Source organism: Synchiropus splendidus, chromosome 17 (genome assembly GCF_027744825.2).
Source record: "Synchiropus splendidus isolate RoL2022-P1 chromosome 17, RoL_Sspl_1.0, whole genome shotgun sequence".
Classification (NCBI taxonomy): Eukaryota; Metazoa; Chordata; class Actinopteri; order Syngnathiformes; family Callionymidae; genus Synchiropus; species Synchiropus splendidus.
Window position 1 is genome coordinate 12,202,429 of NC_071350.1, and position 19,635 is coordinate 12,222,063.

Below are 19,635 nucleotides of genomic sequence, written 5' to 3' on the forward strand. Positions count from 1 at the left end.
CCCACGTTACACACATGAGTTGCTATCTCTAAATTTACGACTTGCCCTTCCTGTGCCGTGTTACCCCTCTATTCACATCGTAACTTGCCTTAGCCGTGTCTAACAGAGGGGCTCGTGCTTGGGGAAACGCCCCCTGCCGGTATTTGATTGTAGCTACATCAACAAACACCTTTTAAGAAGAGGTGCCACACGGGGTCGTGATGTTCCTGTTAGCCAGCTGAGCTTTGGTTTATTACGCAATGATATTTTCATGTATTTATTAACTATAAATAGTAAAAAAAATCTATCACTTTAAAAATAAATACAAAATTTCCTACATCTTTCTTTTGTCCCTCACATGAATTCATTTTTAGTCAGCGTTTTAGTTTTAAATAAAGATTGCTGTTGTATTATTTATCATATATATTATTAAATTTTTATTATGATGTCTTAAAACTACGGTTCCCTGTATGTGACGTGGATTTTTTTTAAATCTCTTTTTAAGTGAAAATAGTGAAATAAAAAGTCGATCACACATTTGTAAAATAAATTAGATTACCAATAAAGTTAAGTCATGTTTTTTTTATTTTTATGACTATGTTCAAATAATTCTATACTATATTTCAGACTTTTTACCCTTAAACAAGTGACTACCCGCGACATTCAGGAAGAAAAAAAAGAGCAACAGGATTGTTTCCCAGGCATTTATTGTGCACTAAGATAATACAAACATTTCAGTGGTGCACAAAACAACAGAATATTTCCAGTTAAAGATCCAAAAATTCAGATCTGCGTCTTCCTCCTCTCACATAGTCTTGCAGTCAGCCGATCCAAGCAAGATCATCTGAACCCGATTTCAATCAAGTGTACAAACAACGACAAATCCATCCCTGTACAAAGCACTAGCGCTCCGGCGGCTAGTAATAATAAGGCACTTGGGGCAGGTTTTACATTCTCCTCCTGGCGGTGAGGGAATGGATGTCTTCAACGCTACATTTTAACAGATTACACACCAGTTCATAACATACTCCAGAATTACCCAACAGAACATTAAAGAAAAAAATACACACACTTTTTTTGGTACATTTTCAAAAGTAATTCCGCGAGATAAATCATAAAAAGAATAAAATGAATAGAAAATCTCAGGCTAATGCTAGAACTTGTGGCCTGTTTGTGCGGGCGATATCTCATCTCTAAAACTTTGGTTGAACTGATCAGAAAAAGGCGAACCAGAAGTGCGCAGAGAAGACTGGTGGGGGGATGGTGGCCACACTGTGGTACCTGCAACAGCAAGACAGACAGATTAAAATCACGTCCGGTGTGAGAACACATCCACAATAACTCTTGATATAGACCTACCGGGCAGTGCTGTACTTCTTTCGGATGATCTGCTGGGGGCGACTCTGAGCGTAGACGTAGACCTGGTAGAGGTCAGCCACGCAGTTAGCAATGGCCTCAATGGAGTAGTTGGTGAAACTCTCCAGCTCATCGGGCTAAAGATGGAAAAGTTACAGTTAGAAGAGATGTCGGGCAGGAATACCAAGGGGTTGGTGTGATGTGAGGACCTACCCAGAGCAGACTGTTGATGGCGTAGTTGGCGATGACATACGACCCCACTGCTACCAGAGATGGACTGTGCTTGACGTAAAAATCGACCTCCATCAGACTCAACTCTGATATGTACTGAAAAGAGGGAAATAAAATCATTGTCATGCCAAGTGGATGAGTGGCTTTCGCCCCAAAAGATAACTCACCTGTGCCAGGTACTGGGTGGTCGTGCAGACGGGGACCACAGTAACGTAGAGGTGCAGGAATCTGTGCACCGTCGGGGCAGACAAGGTGAAACCCAGGATCCTCAGCATGGCACGTTCCATCCGAACCAAGTCTCTAGTGGAGTAGCTGTTGTCGGTGACGTAAACACAGTCGTGCATCTTAGGTGGGAACACGTCTTCGTATTTCCTAAAGAAAGAACAGGGAGGGTGAGCTAAAGCGGCAGAGGGCCGAAGAGATCAGGCTCTGGGTGGACACTCACGCAGCGATGAGCAAGGCCGCCGTGCCGATCAGCTGGAGCCGGCTGCGCTTCACGATCCTGGTGCGGGAGAGGAAGCGATCCAGATAGTTGATGGCGAGGTGCAAGGTTTCCGGGCTCAGCTGGAACTCATAGGTGACCTCAGCCAGCCAGTCCACCAGGACCAATCTCATGTCGCCGTTGAGCTGCGGGTGGTTCTCAAAGTAGTTTGATTTGGGCTGGAACTTGTTCTGTGTAGGGAGAAGAGAGTGAGATGAGCCTTGTAGAAAGCCAGGTCAGGACGTATCCTGCATCAGGATGCTCCAGTGATTTATGTGTGTTTGTGTTTATGTGGCCAGTTCCCTCACCTCTTTTTGCCTCATGTGCCAGTAAGTGTCCTCAGCAAAGTGATTCGGACGTGAGACGTCCTCTGAGTCTGACTCCTCTGGTTGAGACGTGGAAGAAGAATTTTGTTCTGCACCTGCGATTTAAAACAAGCATTACGTCTGATGATCTGAAAACATCTCCACACAAGACCAAGAGATGAACTCACTCAGTTCCAGCAAGTGTCTGAGGTCTCTGATCTCTGGAGACTCTTCCTCGTCCATGGACTGGCGGTCGACTTCGTCCCCGGACGGAGAGAGAATGACTTCGCAAGTATCTTCCACATGAACTTCCTCACTGGAGCTGGGAGAGTGCACGTAGAAGATGATGGGGGAGCTGCCTGTGTCTGAGCAGAGCTCAGAGAACTGGCTGTCCTGAGTGGTGAAAAACAAGGAGACGATGAGAAACTTCAACCACATGTGCAAGTCTTCCCCTCATCTCTAACTGTCCTACCTGACTCTCAGAGGGATCTCTCACTTCATTGTCTGACAAGACACCTAGCACTGTCCTCTCAGAGCCCTTCTGTACCTGGAGGGAGTCGGATTTGCCTGTTGGGGGCATGTTCTCTTTGCTGGAGTTGGAACTGGAGCAGTTGAGCATCTGCGAACAGCAAGAGAATAGTTTAAACATCAGCTTACAGCCTTCTTCATGCCATCAGCCGCAGAACAAGAGGTCGCTGAGGTCAACAATAGCCTTTGTAATTCAATTAAAGCACACACAGGAAGCCCATCGCTGAAGCACCTGCATTCAGGTGTTAATCTCAGGTGAAACACTCCCAAAATCTGGTGCGCCCCAGTCAAATGGCCGAGCCTTTTCCCTCTACGTCATGGGATTTATTTTATTTTTTGCACAGCATGCGGCATTCAGCTTGGTGTGATTGCATAACATCATAAAATAACTTGCTTGCTTGAACCAAAAGTGGCGTGAACTAAAATTTAAAAAAATAAATAAATAAAAGTGAGACTGCATTCAATGTCTAGTCAGAGAGAAATTATTTGTCAATTTGTATACATTGACATGAACATTTATATCATCAGTTAAATGCAGTAGGCATTGTGTTTTTATCGATTTGGATCAGACGAGCGTGTAGTTTTATAATATGAGGAAAACTATGTATTTTAATGAGAATTTTCAACGGAAAAAAACGGAAGCAGCGCAAATCACTAAGGTGAATAATTTCAATCCAAAAAAAGAAATAGTTTTTCCACTAAATTTCGAAGCAGTGCATGAAAACTAGCACCTCCAACACGGTGAAGTAAGTAAGTTCAGTCACATTTCCGCGGCGGAGACTGAGCATCCTCACCTTGAGCTGAACTGACGCAGGTAGAAAGTCGAACTTTCCCGGAGTCCCGCCGGAAAACAACAGCAGATCCGTCGATGTCCTGTCTGGGGGAACTTTGCGAAGACCACGCTGAAGTTTCCTCCTCGGATGAATCTTGGGTCTGACTCAAGTCGGACTCATGGCTTCCATTTATCGGCGGTTTCCAACGGCTGCCCCGCCGATCACATGACCGTCCCATCAACTCGCCGCTTGTCATGTAAATGAGTCATCAAGAGGGGGGGGCAGCAGTTTCTACCTGGCGGGAAACGAAATCCCAACAACAACTTCATTTACGGGATTTAAGGGATTTACAACAACTAAATCGAAAAAAAATCGACAGTTTCGAGCACCACTGTGTAGTGATGTGTTTCTCAACAAATCAAACACATTCAAATACGTCATAAATTAAATAAATATAGACAATTTACTTATACAATATACGTATTTACTGATCAGGCAAGGTACTGAAAAAGACTAATAAAAATGTTATCCTTCCTAGTTCATCAGGTGGTGTTAATATTCGTCTTTTTTTTTTGGAGTCAAACGTGCACCGTGTGACTCCTTCTCAGTGAATCGTATTAGGCAGTGGTTTTAAGAATTTGATTTTTCTGACCTTTAAAAAGCAGAAACACGTTAAACGTGTTGGATGTGGGCGACTATCATTTGCTATTTGATCAAGTTGTGAAATAAATGTTCGGCTCTGAAACTTTAAATATAGCACAGTAAACCTTGAGTACCTGGAAAACTATGAACTTAAATACAAAACTGAGCGCTATCGATATTCGTAAAAGTACATGTAATGATCCAATTTGTCCACTGGAGGGCGGTGTGTCCACGAGATTTCGCCCCAGCACCGAGCCATTCCCCATGATAAAATCCCCCCCTCTTCTCAAACGCGCAGGCGGTTTCAAGCGCCTCCGCGTTTGCAAGTGAATGACCACCGCCACACCCAGCTATTATGATAATAGCAGCTGCATTCAGGTGTTAAAGCGGCTCCGAACCGACTTGAGTAGGTGTCAGACTGAGAGAAGGCGACTATCCCCCCCCTTCTTCCTTTTGTCTGACTTGACTTGAGCGTCTTCGCCATCCAGGCCACTTTATTAATCTCATTTTCAGATGACGTGTGTCTCTGTGTTTAGTAAATAAGAGAGACAATGGAGTTTTAGTTGACTATTTAGACATATTAAGGAAAAAAACTGCGTCATTATACATAGTTTCTATGTCATGATAATATTGTGTTAAGATGACTTTTATTGAGGTTAAATGTGTTATTTGAAGGAGTGTGTTTTTGTTTTGCTTTTTGTGTTTAGACGTGTGTTGTTTGGCCTTTTGTTTGAATGTGTATTTTCAAGGTGAAGATTTGGGGTGCGTAAGCTATGTTGACATGAGATTTGTTGTGCAGAAGCAGTCACTGTTAAGTCACTGTATTGCTGGAATTTATCATGAGAGCAGATACTATTTTCCAACTGTAGTTGTAGCTCTTTACACTAATTTACTTTATAACTTGAACCCCCCAATTGTGCGTCTTTCTATCCCTAAAGCAAGTAACTTAAATATTAAAATAATAATTAATTAAAAGCTTTATCAACTAAGTTTTCTTTTTTATGTTTTGGAATATTTGTGAATATTTATTTCCTCCAAAAAACAAACCAAGGTTTTGTTCCGTGCCTTAAAAATACAAAAACAAAGACAATACTCATGTTGAGATGAATACATGTAATAAATATCAAATACTTAAACATTTATGAAATACATTTTAGCTTTAAAAGAACATTTTTTAGAGAGAATTACACTCACTAACAAGCTTGCAGTGTTTTGCCTGATGTGGCTTGTTACTTAAGTTGATAAACAGAGGTTGTTTTTCTTAGTTCCTTCTTTTGTCACAACAATCTCAGTTCAGCATTGTCTGTAACCTTTTCAGGAATAATACAGTTCAAGTGAAAGCCCAAGTCAGAACATGCAGCTAGTTTGAAAGTTACAGACTTGTAAATGAGACATCAACCCAGCGAAACTCTGAGCTTCCTTCAGAGTCAGATTAGCAGCTGAATTACAGAAGCAAAGGGAGGGGGTGGGGGGTGGCTCTTTTGTTCTCGGAAAAACCACTTCGTGCAGCAGACAAACCAGTGAAACTGGTTTCTGTTTTGATGGGATTTATTCGGGGCCTCCATCTTTGATTTGTCTTGTCCTTTGATCTTAAGTTTTTCCTTCTTCCTTTCATGTTTAACCAATCTCAAACACTAGTTCTTTGGGCCAAGACTGTATTTCCACTGATCTCCGCTTTGCTCTAATCTTGCAGCACATGAAGTCAACACCTGCTGCAGCTCCTGGTGGCCTCTCTGTCAGCTCCTGTCATCCTTATCTTTTTCATTTCCGCCGTGTCCAACTCTGATCCTGACAGATAGCAGAGAGCCGTTTCATTCGAGGGAGCAGTTCCTGGGGACTGATCCACGCGAGGGGAGCGTAAAACACGAGGCCGCAGAAGAGCCCTGGCCGCCGTCCGTCCGAGATCATATCACGGCGCCCACCCACAGCCCTGATCCAAACCTGGCTGACGAGGTCAAACGTCCCTCAAACCTGGCGCTTGATCAGATGAAAACTTGTGAGATAATCAGATCATGGTGACAAGTCATTCCTCACAGGACTTCCTCCTCATTACTGTCTCATGATAAGATCAACAGGACTTATTTAGGAGGAGGTGTTCATGCACCTCACTGCTGACATACGAGCTCCCACCGTTCCAGCCTATTTTCCTCGGTCTCTTCCACTCTTTCCTTCCACAGCGACACACGAAATAAACCCTCTCGTCTCCTCCTCAAATGTGGCAGCGTGAATCTGTCAAACTGACATCTCCCACGTCTAAACACTATCTTCCACTCATCCTCGACAAGACGGAGCTGCTGTTCCTCCCCGGGCACAGCCGTCTTCGCCGAGACCACAATGCACCTTTTGCTAGTCATTTTCTATGAAATTGTCTGCTGAGAATCTGTAACTGACAACACATGACAGTCCGTCATCCTCACAAGCTGCTTGCTGTCTTAGCTGAAGATGCAGCTTCATGTTGCGCCACCTCAGTTTGGCCTCATCAAAGTAACAAAAGCCTTCAAACGACAGTCTTTTGAGTTTCGGCTGGCTCGCTCGCATGACAGAGAAACTGAATAAGTGTGTGGAGAGGAAGCTCAGGATCGACTTGACTCCAACTCTCACACACACATGCTTCTCAAATCATCGCCGCTAATGGCTGCATTCAGAGTCAATGTGGGGGGCAGCCTTCTGGTGTCTTTGACATTTAAATGGCAAACTTCATGAGTCTGCCCCAAACTGGATTCTACTGCGGACTTGAGAGACGATAAACTCACTTTTAACTGACGCTTTAGTTGACATTCACCCAGACATTGACCAGTTTTATCCATATATTAACATCATGTTTATATGCATTGCTACTTTATATATCAAGGGACGTTAAAGCAAACTTCAAATAAAGTTGTATTTGAACATTATTGACTTTGGCAAATAATCCAGTGCTCTACTGCAGTAAAAAATAATTTACACTAACAATAGATCAATAAACAAAAGATTTATTCATAAAATATCAATGTCAACATGACGACATCATTGTAGTGTACAGAAAAGAACATTTCATTAAATTAAAAACTGCTGTTAACAGTGCTTACAATGTAGATACATTCTAACAAGAGAAATATTAATATTGTTGTAAGACTAATACACTGATACTAACTAACACTTACATTTCGCCCAAATTAGAAAAACTTATTTAACAACTGTTGCAGCCATGTTTTTGTGGTTGTCGTCATATAGAAGCTGTTTATGGGGAGGAAGAAGTCAAGGTTGGGATAGAAAGAAGCTGCAGTCAGCCGTTAGTAAGTGGTGAGTTGCTTATCGTATGGCTGTCAATAGATCACAATTTTAATCTCATGTATTTCACAGCAGAGTTAACTTGTGGTTAATCGAAAATTTATCGGTTGTAAATCTAACATGAAAACGTAAGATGTTATCGATGCAAGGGTTGAATTATTCGCAGGTTAACTCTGATCAAACAAGATTCAAATTTGACAGCCCAAGGTTATAGCGAAACTATGCTAGTCACATGTGGTTCATGGAACATAATCTGGTATCAATTTAACCCAAAAAATCCATTCATGTAACTCCACCTTTGGAGCTTTGCCGTCTTGTTTTCCACCTCAGTTCGTGTGCTTTAACAGTCAATTGAACACAAGGAGAGAAACATACTCTGTTCAAAGAGAGTAGGGTTTGAAGACAAAAAATAATACGACTATTACTTTGCTTTTGCTACAATTCTTACTGTATTTATTAGATGACGGCAGATGAAACTAAAGACTGCATTGCATTTCATTGTGAGAAGCAGCTGCTGAACAAGTCCAATTCATTGCCTCCATCTTATCTCCACTGGAACTGATGCTGTTATATCACTGCAAATTGGTGCGGGTCGTGTCCCTGAATGTGGCGTTCAGGTTGAATAAAAAAATAAAAAAATAAAAGAGGCACTCAGACACGAATATTGCCACATCAACAGAGAGGCTGTGTGTTTCACTAATGAGAGCTAGTTTCCTCACACATCAGAGCCTGATTTGAAGCTCTTCACCTGGCTTCCTCGGTAGAGTCAATACAGGGAAGAACCCTAAAATCTACCCCCTGAAATGATACGCAGGACAGTCAGAAGCATAACTGAGCGGGTGTGTGAGTGATCGTCGGTCGGAGGAGAAAAGATGAAAAGCAACGGGGCCTTCTGGAATGAGAGGAAGGACGTGTTACTGTTTGTTGACACAGAAATAATTATGCCGCGAGATGCTTGCCGCCACTTCCCACACACAAACACGCGCACCTCGAGAACCAAACCAAACCTGCGGCCACAGGGGAACCAGGCGGAACCTGTCATTAAACTTTAATTGTTGACTCATTTCATGCGGCGGCCTTGAGAGTGTCGGAGCAGCCCAGAAAAACCACGTAAATAAAGAGCGGAATTAGAGTGAATTTCACCCTGCAGCTTTTTGTTTTGACTTATTTCACTCTTATTATAAACTTTTGCTGCACGGCGGCATGAATAATGCATGTCAGGATAGTGAGGGATTTAAGACCACCCAAATCTAGCCCCCTTAAATAATTCATAAATTCCGTCTGACTTAAGGACACTTTCTCCCAAGCTGCATTAATTCCGAGAGCATCCTTCAAGGGAAAGGTTAAATTGTCAAGACTGCTCGCAGCAGGCGTCTCGGTTCCTCCTCATTTTACGATTTTTACTTTCTTTTTTTTTTTAATTTCATGTCGTCTCCAACAGTTGGCTGGCTGCTGATGCATCTGAGACTGTTCAGTTTGTCATCCAGCTCATTGCTATTCCGCACCAGCTCCGTCCTGTCAGGCGTTTGTCCAGACTCTGTTGTGGCCCAGTAGGTTTCCTCGGTGAGAAGCCGTCCACAGAAAGTTTTCATCAATCGCCTGACCTTTCCTCAAAAACATCTTTGAAGAGGCCAAATTCGCACAGCAGTGTTCCAGATCTAATGTGATCTAGTGCTACGCCAGCAACTGGCACGCTAACGTGAAGTGAGGTTGCATTTCTGAAGGTTTATTTTCCATTCGCATCTCTCCTTTTACTCAAGCCACCTTCATGATCGACAGCTAGATCGCCACCTACTGGGTGATAGTGACGTCACTAATAAAAATAATAAAAATAAAAATATATATATATATATATATATAATTTTTTTTGTATTACTTCAAATTACTTTCTATTATCACAAGTATTGAGTCTTCAAGAATGCTTCTCTCATTTTTTTTATTTATCTATTTATTGTTTTATACTTTCATATAAATTATATTACAGGCTTTAATTTAAAACATACAATATTGAGTGAATAACTGTCTGTGCTGCATATTAATTGAGTCATACTAAAATGAAGGGCTTTTATAAAGAGAAAGCGCCTTCATTTTACATTTATATTTGCTGTGTGTTAGAAGAATAAAGGTAATCTATCTAATTTCTTGTCTTATATAGTATTTTGTTTGGATGACCTTATATATTATAAATTATATTTATATTTTTGTAACATAATAATAGTTATTAACGTCCTACTTTTGGTCTATTTTATCTAATATTCCTATTTATAAACTAGTATTTTTCTTTTTACCAATAGAAATATAGAAAATATGCCCCTTTTTTCCCTCCTTTGGAAACTTATTTGCCTGGTGAATTGTAAATAACTTTGGTATGATCTCCAGTTCCATCCTCCATTAGTGAGTTGCGCATCACTACTGTATTTTGTTTGTACTGCTGCTACTGCACTGTCAAGCAGCCGCAACACAAACATCTAGAATACTAGAGTTGGACTATAGCCATGAAAGTTGCCAGAAAAATCCTGAATTGGAATTTCACTTGGAGGCAAAAAAACAACGACTCTGTAGTAGCATGCAGTGCCGGAGTCTTACAGAGAGGCAGTAATGTAGCCTCCATGTGGCAAGGGGGAAAAAGATTTTTGTAGCATGTTACAGTTTTTTCCTTCCTTCCTAAATCCTGCCCTGCTTTTCATCAAAAACCAAAGGTGCTCAGATGAAGGAACATCAGAGGAACTTGCGCAGTGATCACCCCTCTAAAAGCAGCAATAAAGTAGCCTCAGTTTGAGGACTTGAAGAGGTCAAGAGGACCTGCAGTTAAATGTCGAGGTTCCCAAACACAAGTTGCAGCTCATACATTGAGGCTTGACGTGTTGCTCCCGTTTAGATGGCTGATATATCACTCGGGTCTGGAATCACACTCGGCAGCTGCTCTGGTTAGCACGAAGCGTTCGGCCATGAACATGAAGAGGAATATCCGGGAATCTTCAGGGATTAGTGACAAAAGCAGCCGAGGCCGAGGCTCTTATCTCCATCCTTCAGATCCTCCCATTACACACACAAGCGCACAAGAATCCCCAAGTTTGCTCGAATCCGTCTGTATCAGGTCCAAACATGGAGCCTTTTGTGTTCTATTTAGAGGACGTATCCTTCATTAACAGTGTCCTCAGATTCTCCTGCAACCTCTCACCAGGATGTCAGACGGAGATGAATATAAAGGATCTCGGTGGGGTTTTTGCGTCAGCGGACAGATGGTGCAGAACAGAAGCACCAGCAGAGAAGGAGGCGCAGTCATCTGCCGCCTTCATGAATGAAGTCAAGGTGGTAATAGGTTCAGATCCAGACACATTCCAGGCTCATGGGTGCGTCAAGAAAATCAACTTTGATAAACCTAAAGATAATAAAATATGATGAACCTGAACATCTCTTCATGTCCAGTTTGACTTCATACAACTGGATCAATACAGGCCCGGGGCCTCATGTGGCCCACCGGCCGCCCAAATCCGGTTCGTCTTCAACGCTGCCTTTGTACTTCTTCACAGCCTTCATCTGCATTTAAAGTGGAACACTAAACTTCAGACGGTCCTGGATCTGTTTGCGTCTCTCGCGCGGAACTCTTCAACCACCAGGCCCAGATCAGAGACATTCATGTACGTAGAGCTAAATTATTCTCTTTCAAAAGTGTAGTGTAACATGCAGAGGAAATATGTGAGGATGTCGCCGTTTTAGCCCGAGCGAGAAACGGATACATTTTGGGAAGAAAAGAAAAACACACTCTGCAACCACCGGGGAGTTGAAGGTGGTTTTTAGAAGTGGAGATGCAGAGCAGAAATCTGAAACAGGGTAGATTAATAATTTAGAGTTGAACTATCTTGTGATCTTGTTCACGAGTGAGGGAAGGCCGGGATGGACAGCAAGCTTCGACTAGCCCGTCGGGCGTGTTCAACACTGTGTACACAGAGGTGCAAAGCTTGAAAGAACATCTGTAGCTCCTCAGATCTGAGGAGCGACTCAAGAATCCCCACACAGAGGGAATAAAAAAGCAACTGAGATGTAAAGGGAAGCGAAGAGTCAGAGTCAAGCTGCGCGGAAACTTCCGCAGCAGAAACTTGTTCACCGAGGAGACCTGCCGACATGAAAGGGCAAGTTGCAGCATGTTGTCGAGTGTTCAGGAGGCGGCTCAGGACGGGTCGGGACACGCAAAAGTGACAGACTGACTCACTCAGAAATAGAACCGATCGCAGCTTGTGTTAGAGCATGTGTCAAACCCAAGGCCTGGGGGCCGAATCCAGCACGACGAGTCATTACAAGTGGCCCACCAGCTCTTCAGATGCTAATTTAAAGTGTCAAAACAACTTAGCTAGAGTTGGCTAGTGCGATATTTCTGCTTTAAGGACAGAACCAGAGCTCATGCTGGTGATGAAGGAGGATAATCTAAGGATTTAGTTACATTAGCAAGCCTCATGATTCATGCTAGGCTCTTCAATACTAATAGCTAGGATCAAACTGATGCTAGCATCCAGCGTTTGATCATGAAGTGTAAGGTGGCAGTGGAGTAAATCCTCACAAGGGCCTCACAAGAAAAAAGACCTGAGATTAGGCAGCACATATTACCATGAATACATTACTTATTCATACGTGTACTAGCATCATAATAGACAGTTATTAGAGCATGTTGTCAAGCCTCACTATTGTCCCCATAGTAACCAGGAAATACGCATGTAACTGGATTGTTATTGGTTAATATATGTTATATAAGTATGTATGTAGCCATAAAAATACGACAGCACGTAAGAACGGCGGACTGTTCCAAAGTCTTAAATCCAGATGTGAGCGCTTGTGCTGCTGACTCCTTTCCTGACTCGTCAATAATGTATTCAAATAGCTTAAGACGTTCTTAAAAGGCGCGTTCAGAAGGAATGAGCCGGACTAAGCGTGATAGATGGAGCCTGGGAAGGGTGAAGCTTAAAATACTTGGTTCTACAAGCCGATCAATGAGACACGCAGGGAGAGACATTACCAAGCGTTAATAGGCGCTGGAGCCTGTCAGATGGTTTTCTTCAAGGGGCTGGAGTCGGGGCTTGTTCAGGGAATCGTTGGCTCCTTTTAGCGGCGCAGTACTGCTAATTAATCAGAGCAGTTTTAATGGGGCACTAATGGCTGAATATATCACCTCTTGTCTAGTGCTGCGTGTTGCCACAAGACGCAGGCGTTTGAGGGGCGCCGAGCGCTCATCGTTTCAGTTCAACTCAAAACTGCAGCCAAAGCAGAGCTGTTTTCCAGCAAGGAGGAGGAATAACGGCGCCACATCTCCCCGGCCTTTTCATTCCAATTCTGCCGTGCCACCTCGGAGAGTCATTGAAATAATGGAAGAAACATTTGCTCTCTTAATAGCAGCACCACTTGGAGCCAGTTTCACAGCTGTGTTTCACCACTCCGTCGCCCCGCCGATGTCAAACCCTCGTGATGACTGAGCCTCACAGCGTCATGGATTGTCGTCTCATCGTTTATTGAAGATGCTTTAGTAGTAAGCAGCCTGAGAAAAAAGATAATTGGTGACTGGTGATGAAGGGCGGATGAAGGGGGGGGTCGAGAGAGGAGAGGCGTCTCTCTCTCTCTTCTCTCCCGCCCCTTCTGTATTACAGTGTGCCGCTTCAGGCCTGGTGTGTGTGTCCAATCACATCTGACAGTGTCTACTCCATCTGTAGTGGTGGAGCTGCGCGCGTGTCGCTGAATGATAAGGAGGAGAGAAAGCAAACAGTGTGAGTCTCAGGAGCAGCAGATCGGCTGCAGGAGCCAGCGCAACAGGATGGATTTCTGCCCGACGTGAGACGGAGAGAGCAGCGTCTGCGGCAACACATCCAACAGGTTGGTTCCCTTCTTACTTTAACAAGCGGGTGATGGAGGTGACAGACAGCTGAGATGACCCAAAACTCACCTCAGATTATCAGATATTTATGATTATAAGCGGCTGCTCACAGGTGCTTGACCTCAGCAGGGGCTTCAACAGCACTCGAGTCACGGCGGGATTATCATTGAAATGACACCGGCATGAATAAAACCCACTAGATTATCCTGAGGAGTATTTCCTTCTCTATACATCTGCAGGTGCTGTGGATTCACAACATCATTTCCTGAGACGGACTGATCAAAACAAATGTAGCTAGAACAAAAATAATGACCTTGGAAAGTACGGCTTTGACCCTTGTATTAATGCTGGCAAAAGATTTTCATGTCATGTTTGCACCAACTTACTTCATTAATATGTTGTGTTTATAAAACCCAAGGTTGAGGATATTAACTCTGTCATGTTGCCGTCAGTGAAAGCATCACAGTTGGTCGCTCTTTCCTTTCATTGAATATTTCATGTTACAATGCGTCGGTGTGAAAGGAAGCCATCTATTCATTCGGTTTTGTGGAAAAAAAAAACTATGAATCTGAACCAAGAGCAAACTCACATTTGCTGCCAGATTCAAGACACTTTCAAATCATAAGTTAATTTCCAATTCTGTCAAAGAAGAGAGTGCAGGCAGTGTAGCATGAGGGGAGGCGAGTTGTGTTGTGGGAGTATAGTGTGTGTCAAACTCAAGGTCCAGGGGCCAAACCCAGCCCGCTGAGTCATTTTATGAGGACCGTGAGAGCGATGGATAGATAAAGATGAAAATAAAATTAGGGCTGGGAATAGATTAAAAATATGAATTTCCTGTAATCGCACTAAATGAGAGTTAACTCACGATTCATCACAAATTAAATTTGTGATAAAATATTCTTGTAAGTTACATTTATAACAGATTTAAAAAGTTATTAATTTGAGATTAAAAATATTAAACATTTTATTGAATTGACAGCCAAGTGAGCCAACACTGGATTAGCAACAATGCCAGCATACATGAGCTACAACGCAAGTGGACATCATAAATGTCAAGAATTAAAGTGTTAAATTCCTTTAAAAATGTTGAGTGGTGAGGGAGGCGCTGATGACAGAGTTGCTTTATGTTTTATTATTCCTTTAATACTGATACACTGTGCACTGATACACTGAGGTTTTCCAACCAAAAAACTCCATTTATAGCAAAATAAAAATGAATTTTGTTTCAAATTGCCACCTGTCTTTGAACAAGGAGGTTCAGGGATATAGAAAATGAAGGCATGAAGAGGATAGTTGTGACTGTAGAGGAGGCCATTTGAGCGGCAGCTCAAAATCAGTTTCATAAAGTCTTAGATTAAGGCAGAAAAATATATGTTTCGTGGCAGTTTTGCGTCCCGCATGACTCACGGCCATCATAAATGGCTGAACTCTCATCATCTTCAGAAGTATTTGCGTGTGAGAGTTTAGTATCTGCCATGTAGTTCACTTACATCACCTTCCAAAGCGGGAATTGGTCCCGCGTGACATTGCACTGGAAAAGAGGTTTCCTTCACCGTCGTCATCTTCCGTCCAGAAAAAAAAAAAAAAGGAAGGAACACTTAGGAGCTTTTGGCGCCGGCTGAAATATGACTTTCCCCTCAGTTTCATCATCAGCTCCACTGTTTCAGGTTATCAGCAGCATCCGCAGAGGAAGCGACGCAGTCGTGCCTGAGGTGTGTTTTAAACACGTTTGAGGTTTGGGATCACAAACAAATGGCAAACCGTGGACGTGTGTGAGCCAGGAATGGGTTGGATTGAGCTTATTTCACACACACACACAAGCTTACCGCTCAAATGCCGTGACATTTAGTCAGAGACAAATCTACTCAATTATTCATGGACTCAGCAGCTCAGTCCAACGACGGAATTGACGTACGCCTGCGTCCCTCCAGGACATTTCGCTTCAGTAAATGTTTAGTGTGAAAACGATTCATGCAAAGTGACAGAGGTCGACTGCGTGGCCGGAAATGCCACTTCACCAGGAGCGCAGGGACGAGCTGGTGAATAGTGAGGACGGTCTGATCCAGCGACATCTAGTGGTGAAATGTGAAACCAAATCAGCTGAGACTCGGAGTAGAGCTGCGGTTCCAGTGTAAACCCGGGTGGTGCGAGTAGAAAAGCAGGGTTTGTGATCACTTATCTCCTTCAGGAACATCCTGGAGGGGGAGTCCATCGGGCAGGCCTGGCACTCCTGCTGACATCACTGAAGGGAAGCTGAGGAGAGGAAAATGTCAATACAAAAGTCACTTAAAGAAAGGTTAATGTAGTGAATATTTATATGAATGCGCTTCAGGTCTCATACTGCACTGCAACAGCAGCAAATAGATCGTCTGGGTAAAGGGGAAACGTAGCTGAAGTCAACAAAAGGAGGTTTACTTTTCACACAAGTCGACTTCAAGGACGTTCAAGGGTTGAAATCTGAGTCAGAAACTGATATCAGATCGCAAAGAAAGTTCGAGGATGAGCCCGGCGGATTACAGCGATCTAATTAGGAAGGTCGAGGCACAGGCAGAGAAAGTGGAACGTAACAAGTTTGTTATTTCCGAGCGCCCTTGAAGGCGTCACCGAGCGTGTACGCTAATCCAAACGCCACAATACCCGTTCACCCTTTTGTGTTTTCGCCCTCAAGTTGATTTCAAAATGTTGCTTTTGGTTTAAATATCTGACTCGGACGTCTAGGATTTTGCAACATTAAAAAACAATCGTTGTTTTCACGCGTAAACCACCCTCTTGGGACACACTAAATCCCCACACTGGTCCAACGACATGAGTGTAACTCCCGCCTCGTGAGTGGCAGTGGGCTGCCGCGCGCGAGACCTCTGCCTGGCCGCGCGTGCGCTGTTGCCAGGATACAGAAAGCATCATTAAGCACAATTATCACCCACTTGAGTTTCAATCAGAGAAACAGCCTCATCGCACCTATCAAAACAACATATCATGACAGCGGCGTGTCGGTCCAGCGAAGGCAGCAGACACGACAGAAATAACGCATTCAGACAGGAAGCCAACTTGTATTGGACGGAAATGGACAGTGAAGAACTACTCAGGATTCGTTCACGCACCTGCAGGACACGAGCGTTTGGTGTCCTAAACCACCTTCACAGACGTCTGTGCCCTGAGGTTCGATAGTCCGCTGATAAAAAGGAGAGGATTTATGGAGGCTGATGGCTAAATCTGATAGGAAACAGGAGCGGGACAGCAGTGCCCCCTGCTGGCGAAAGACTGGAACTGACGCTGAACTTTTTCCCTTCCCTTTTCCTGGTGAATAAATCACAAAATAAAAATTTGATGTAACTTTTGCTCGACCTGATTTTTTTTTCATAAACGCTATTTACTTTTCATCACACTTCTCCCCTAAGCACAAGTAGTTTAAAATAAAATCACTCCAGTCAAATATATTCAACAACAAAAAGACTGACAGCAGCATTTTTATTTACAAATATAATCTATCTATCTATCGCTAATCTAATCGATCACCGTATAGCATGTAGATCTACACACTGCTCCCTTGTGATGACACTCAATAATGAGTCTATATTTTCTGAATTTACAGTTTGGATAAGTGACGCTGCTTTGGTTTCAAATCGTTTACAGCAGAGGTTAAACATTTGAAATAACAATATGAATCAATACTTACACTTTTAACTTCCAGATTTTGACAAAATAAACTGCAAAAAAAATCTATTGCAGCAGAGTAGTAATGAAGGACTTCATGATGTCACAGTTAGTGTGCCATAATGTGTTTGTAGCACAGCAGCTGCTTAAATGACTGACCTGACTTCACGTCAGGACTGAAGGTTTGAACTTGTTGTTGAAGTTTTGACCAGTCAAAAGTGAAACACATCTCAAATGCTGTGTAGCTTTATTCCCTCTGAAGCTCCTAGGATTGTGAGACAGAGTCCAGTCTGAAGTGTGGAGCATCTTGAACAGACCGGTCATCTCTCTCTCTCTCTCTCTTCTGAACCCAACAGCCAGCATGTCCGGACTGGACTTGACCTTGATGGACCACAATGAAACTGGACTCTCCTCCGTCGACAACAGAACTGTCCTCCGCTTCGCCCCGACCGCCGGCTCCACCTCGGCGGCCGCCTCGTCTCTGGCGCCGCAGGGGAACGTCTATGTCTACATTTGGCTCTTCCTGGGCCTCCTGGTGTTCCTGCTGACCCTGCTGGTCATCTCCCTCCACAGACTGAAGAACATCATCTCGTCCTCCTCGCTGCCAGACTGCAGCAGCGAAGGACACAGCTCTTTCACCAACATGGAGATCTGCAGCATCTCCTCTCAGAGATCCACCATCTCCACACTGTCCACCTGAAGCTCAGGTCTACTGTACACACGAGGAGAAGCAGGATCCAGCACACTTGATCTTGGCTGATGAGTCAAACCACATGCAGAGTCTCCTGGGAATCACTGTGTGAAGTGGAGCCTCTGCAGAAAACATGGACTCTTCCTTCCTGTTTTAACACTGCGAGGTCTGTCAGCCGTCTACAATCCCTCATGGTCCTTAGTTACGCCTGTGATCTACTAGAGAATTCAGTAATAAAAGCATTATACTCATGCTAAATTGCATGTTCATGTTCTCAGATCTGGAGGGGAGTTTACTTAAGCGCATGACCTGCACACTGACCCCCTCTTGAGGTCAATTAAAGCGGTGCAACATGGTGTTCTGTTTGTATATTCATGATATTAAGCGTTGAGGTTGCCCAGAAGGCCTTGGCGCTGAAGGTTGGAGACTCAAGGTAAAAAAACATATGCTCACTCTGACATTCCATAGTTTGTCGCAGGATACATATAAAAGAGCGACTACATCGTATGTGCAAGAAAATACTTTTATTAAAGGTAAATAAACGCGTGGAAAAATCAAACTTCCAGTCATCAAATTCTTTGCATATTTTATTTTTTCTTATCATGATTTTTTTTTCAACTCACACATGTCATATTTTACATCTTTGCAATAAAACATGAATACAATAGTTTTTAGGGTTTTCATAGATCCAAAAATATTTAACTTTTTTTTTTTTTTTTTTTTTTTTGGATGCGTAAGTTGAACCTGTGGATAGAGTATGTGCATGTTTGATCAAGATGGCGCCTCACACGCGGAACACCTCACGCTTTGTCCCCTCCTGTGGTCACACACACGCCTCTATCAGCTACAGAATCATGATATTGCTTACAACCGTGACGTTGTAAAACTGAATAGTAATAATCACACATGAGCTCAACGTCTTAAATACAAACATCAATGCACAAGTAACCCCTCCCCCCGCGGGGAAAATGGACCGAAACAAAATGGCAGCCGACCGGAAAGCTAATAAATAATGATATGTGATTGGTGCAAAGTGTGAATACAAAAACAAACATTGATTTTCTTTGCTCCAAATAATCGACAAATGTGGGTGAGTGAAGGTTTCCTCCGATGACGTCTCCAACCGACTTTATGTACATATTTGACAAAAACCATCACAGAATATACAAAGAAATCAAGTGGAGTTTTCATCCTCGGCGAGATCTCGTCTCCATCTCCGGCAAAAAACGATCACCATCCTTGACACCGCCGCCGGCTCCAACTTCCTTAGAATAACTATTACACAGTATATTACATACAGCAAGTCATTAATAAATTAAAGGTGAAAAGCGGAGTTTGTGAGGCGAAAGAAAATAAATATGTACACGAACTCAAACCCTCCGGGGTGATAGATAGATTAAATTAAATTAAATAATAACCCTTATATCGCAGTTAAAGGTCAATTAAAATGGAGCCTGTAGCACCGATTTTGGATACAAGAGTCGGTTTCATTGAACAAAATCATTCCCCTCAAAGAAACAGGACGGAAAAGAAAGTGTGAAGCGTGAAGCCAGTGACCGCAGCGGTCCTGAACCGGGTGAGTTGCTCGTCTCCCCTCTGCAGTCAGTTGAATCAGCAGGTGTGTGAGTGTGTGTGTGTTTGAGCAGAGCAAGGAGAGACGTGTCTAAAAGAGCAAAAGGTTCCACCTTCTCTGTACCTGTAGTGTCCTCCACAGTGAAGATTCACAGCTTTACATCCTCCTCCTCAGTACCTGTTCTGGTGCTCGTAGTGCCAACGGTTAAAGTCTATGTTGAACGCCACGATGCTGCCGGACGCCATGCCAGTGATGAGGGTCCTGCAACACAGATTTGGTCACCTCCAACCCG

At 43.2% G+C, this 19,635-nt stretch overlaps 3 protein-coding genes across 14 annotated transcripts in view; 1 reads left to right on the plus strand and 2 right to left on the minus strand.

Moving 5' to 3' along the window:
* Window positions 1–683: 683 nt before the first annotated feature.
* On the minus strand, window positions 684–16,667 carry LOC128748998 (cyclin-A1-like). 2 transcript variants are annotated; one of them, XM_053848174.1, is made up of 11 exons: window positions 16,527–16,667; window positions 14,916–15,678; window positions 3,675–3,948; window positions 2,825–2,971; window positions 2,541–2,745; window positions 2,356–2,468; window positions 2,012–2,238; window positions 1,734–1,938; window positions 1,549–1,662; window positions 1,339–1,472; window positions 684–1,260 (listed from the first exon to the last, which is right to left on the minus strand). In XM_053848174.1, exons 4-11 carry the CDS (start codon window positions 2,969–2,971, stop codon window positions 1,194–1,196), a joined length of 1,212 nt encoding a protein of 403 aa, XP_053704149.1. In that variant the 5' UTR covers window positions 3,675–3,948; window positions 14,916–15,678; window positions 16,527–16,667; the 3' UTR covers window positions 684–1,193. The 2 variants fall into 2 exon arrangements, with proteins under 2 accessions (XP_053704149.1, XP_053704148.1); XM_053848173.1 differs by having other exon boundaries at window positions 3,675–15,678.
* On the plus strand, window positions 13,226–18,419 carry LOC128748999 (serine-rich and transmembrane domain-containing protein 1). The gene is made up of 2 exons (XM_053848175.1): window positions 13,226–13,424; window positions 17,436–18,419. Exon 2 carries the CDS (start codon window positions 17,441–17,443, stop codon window positions 17,777–17,779), a length of 339 nt encoding a protein of 112 aa, XP_053704150.1. The 5' UTR covers window positions 13,226–13,424; window positions 17,436–17,440; the 3' UTR covers window positions 17,780–18,419.
* Window positions 17,212–19,635, minus strand: part of nbeaa (neurobeachin a) — a 74,188-nt gene continuing 71,764 nt past the window's right edge. For 6 of the 11 annotated variants that reach the window (XM_053848172.1, XM_053848171.1, XM_053848169.1 and 3 more), the window contains one exon: window positions 17,213–19,604. In XM_053848172.1, coding sequence (XP_053704147.1) covers window positions 19,514–19,604 — 91 coding nt within the window. In that variant the 3' untranslated portion in view covers window positions 17,213–19,513. Of the gene's footprint in view, window positions 19,605–19,635 lie in introns of all 11 variants that reach the window. The other 5 variants (XM_053848167.1, XM_053848165.1, XM_053848164.1 and 2 more) reach the window with 2 other exon arrangements.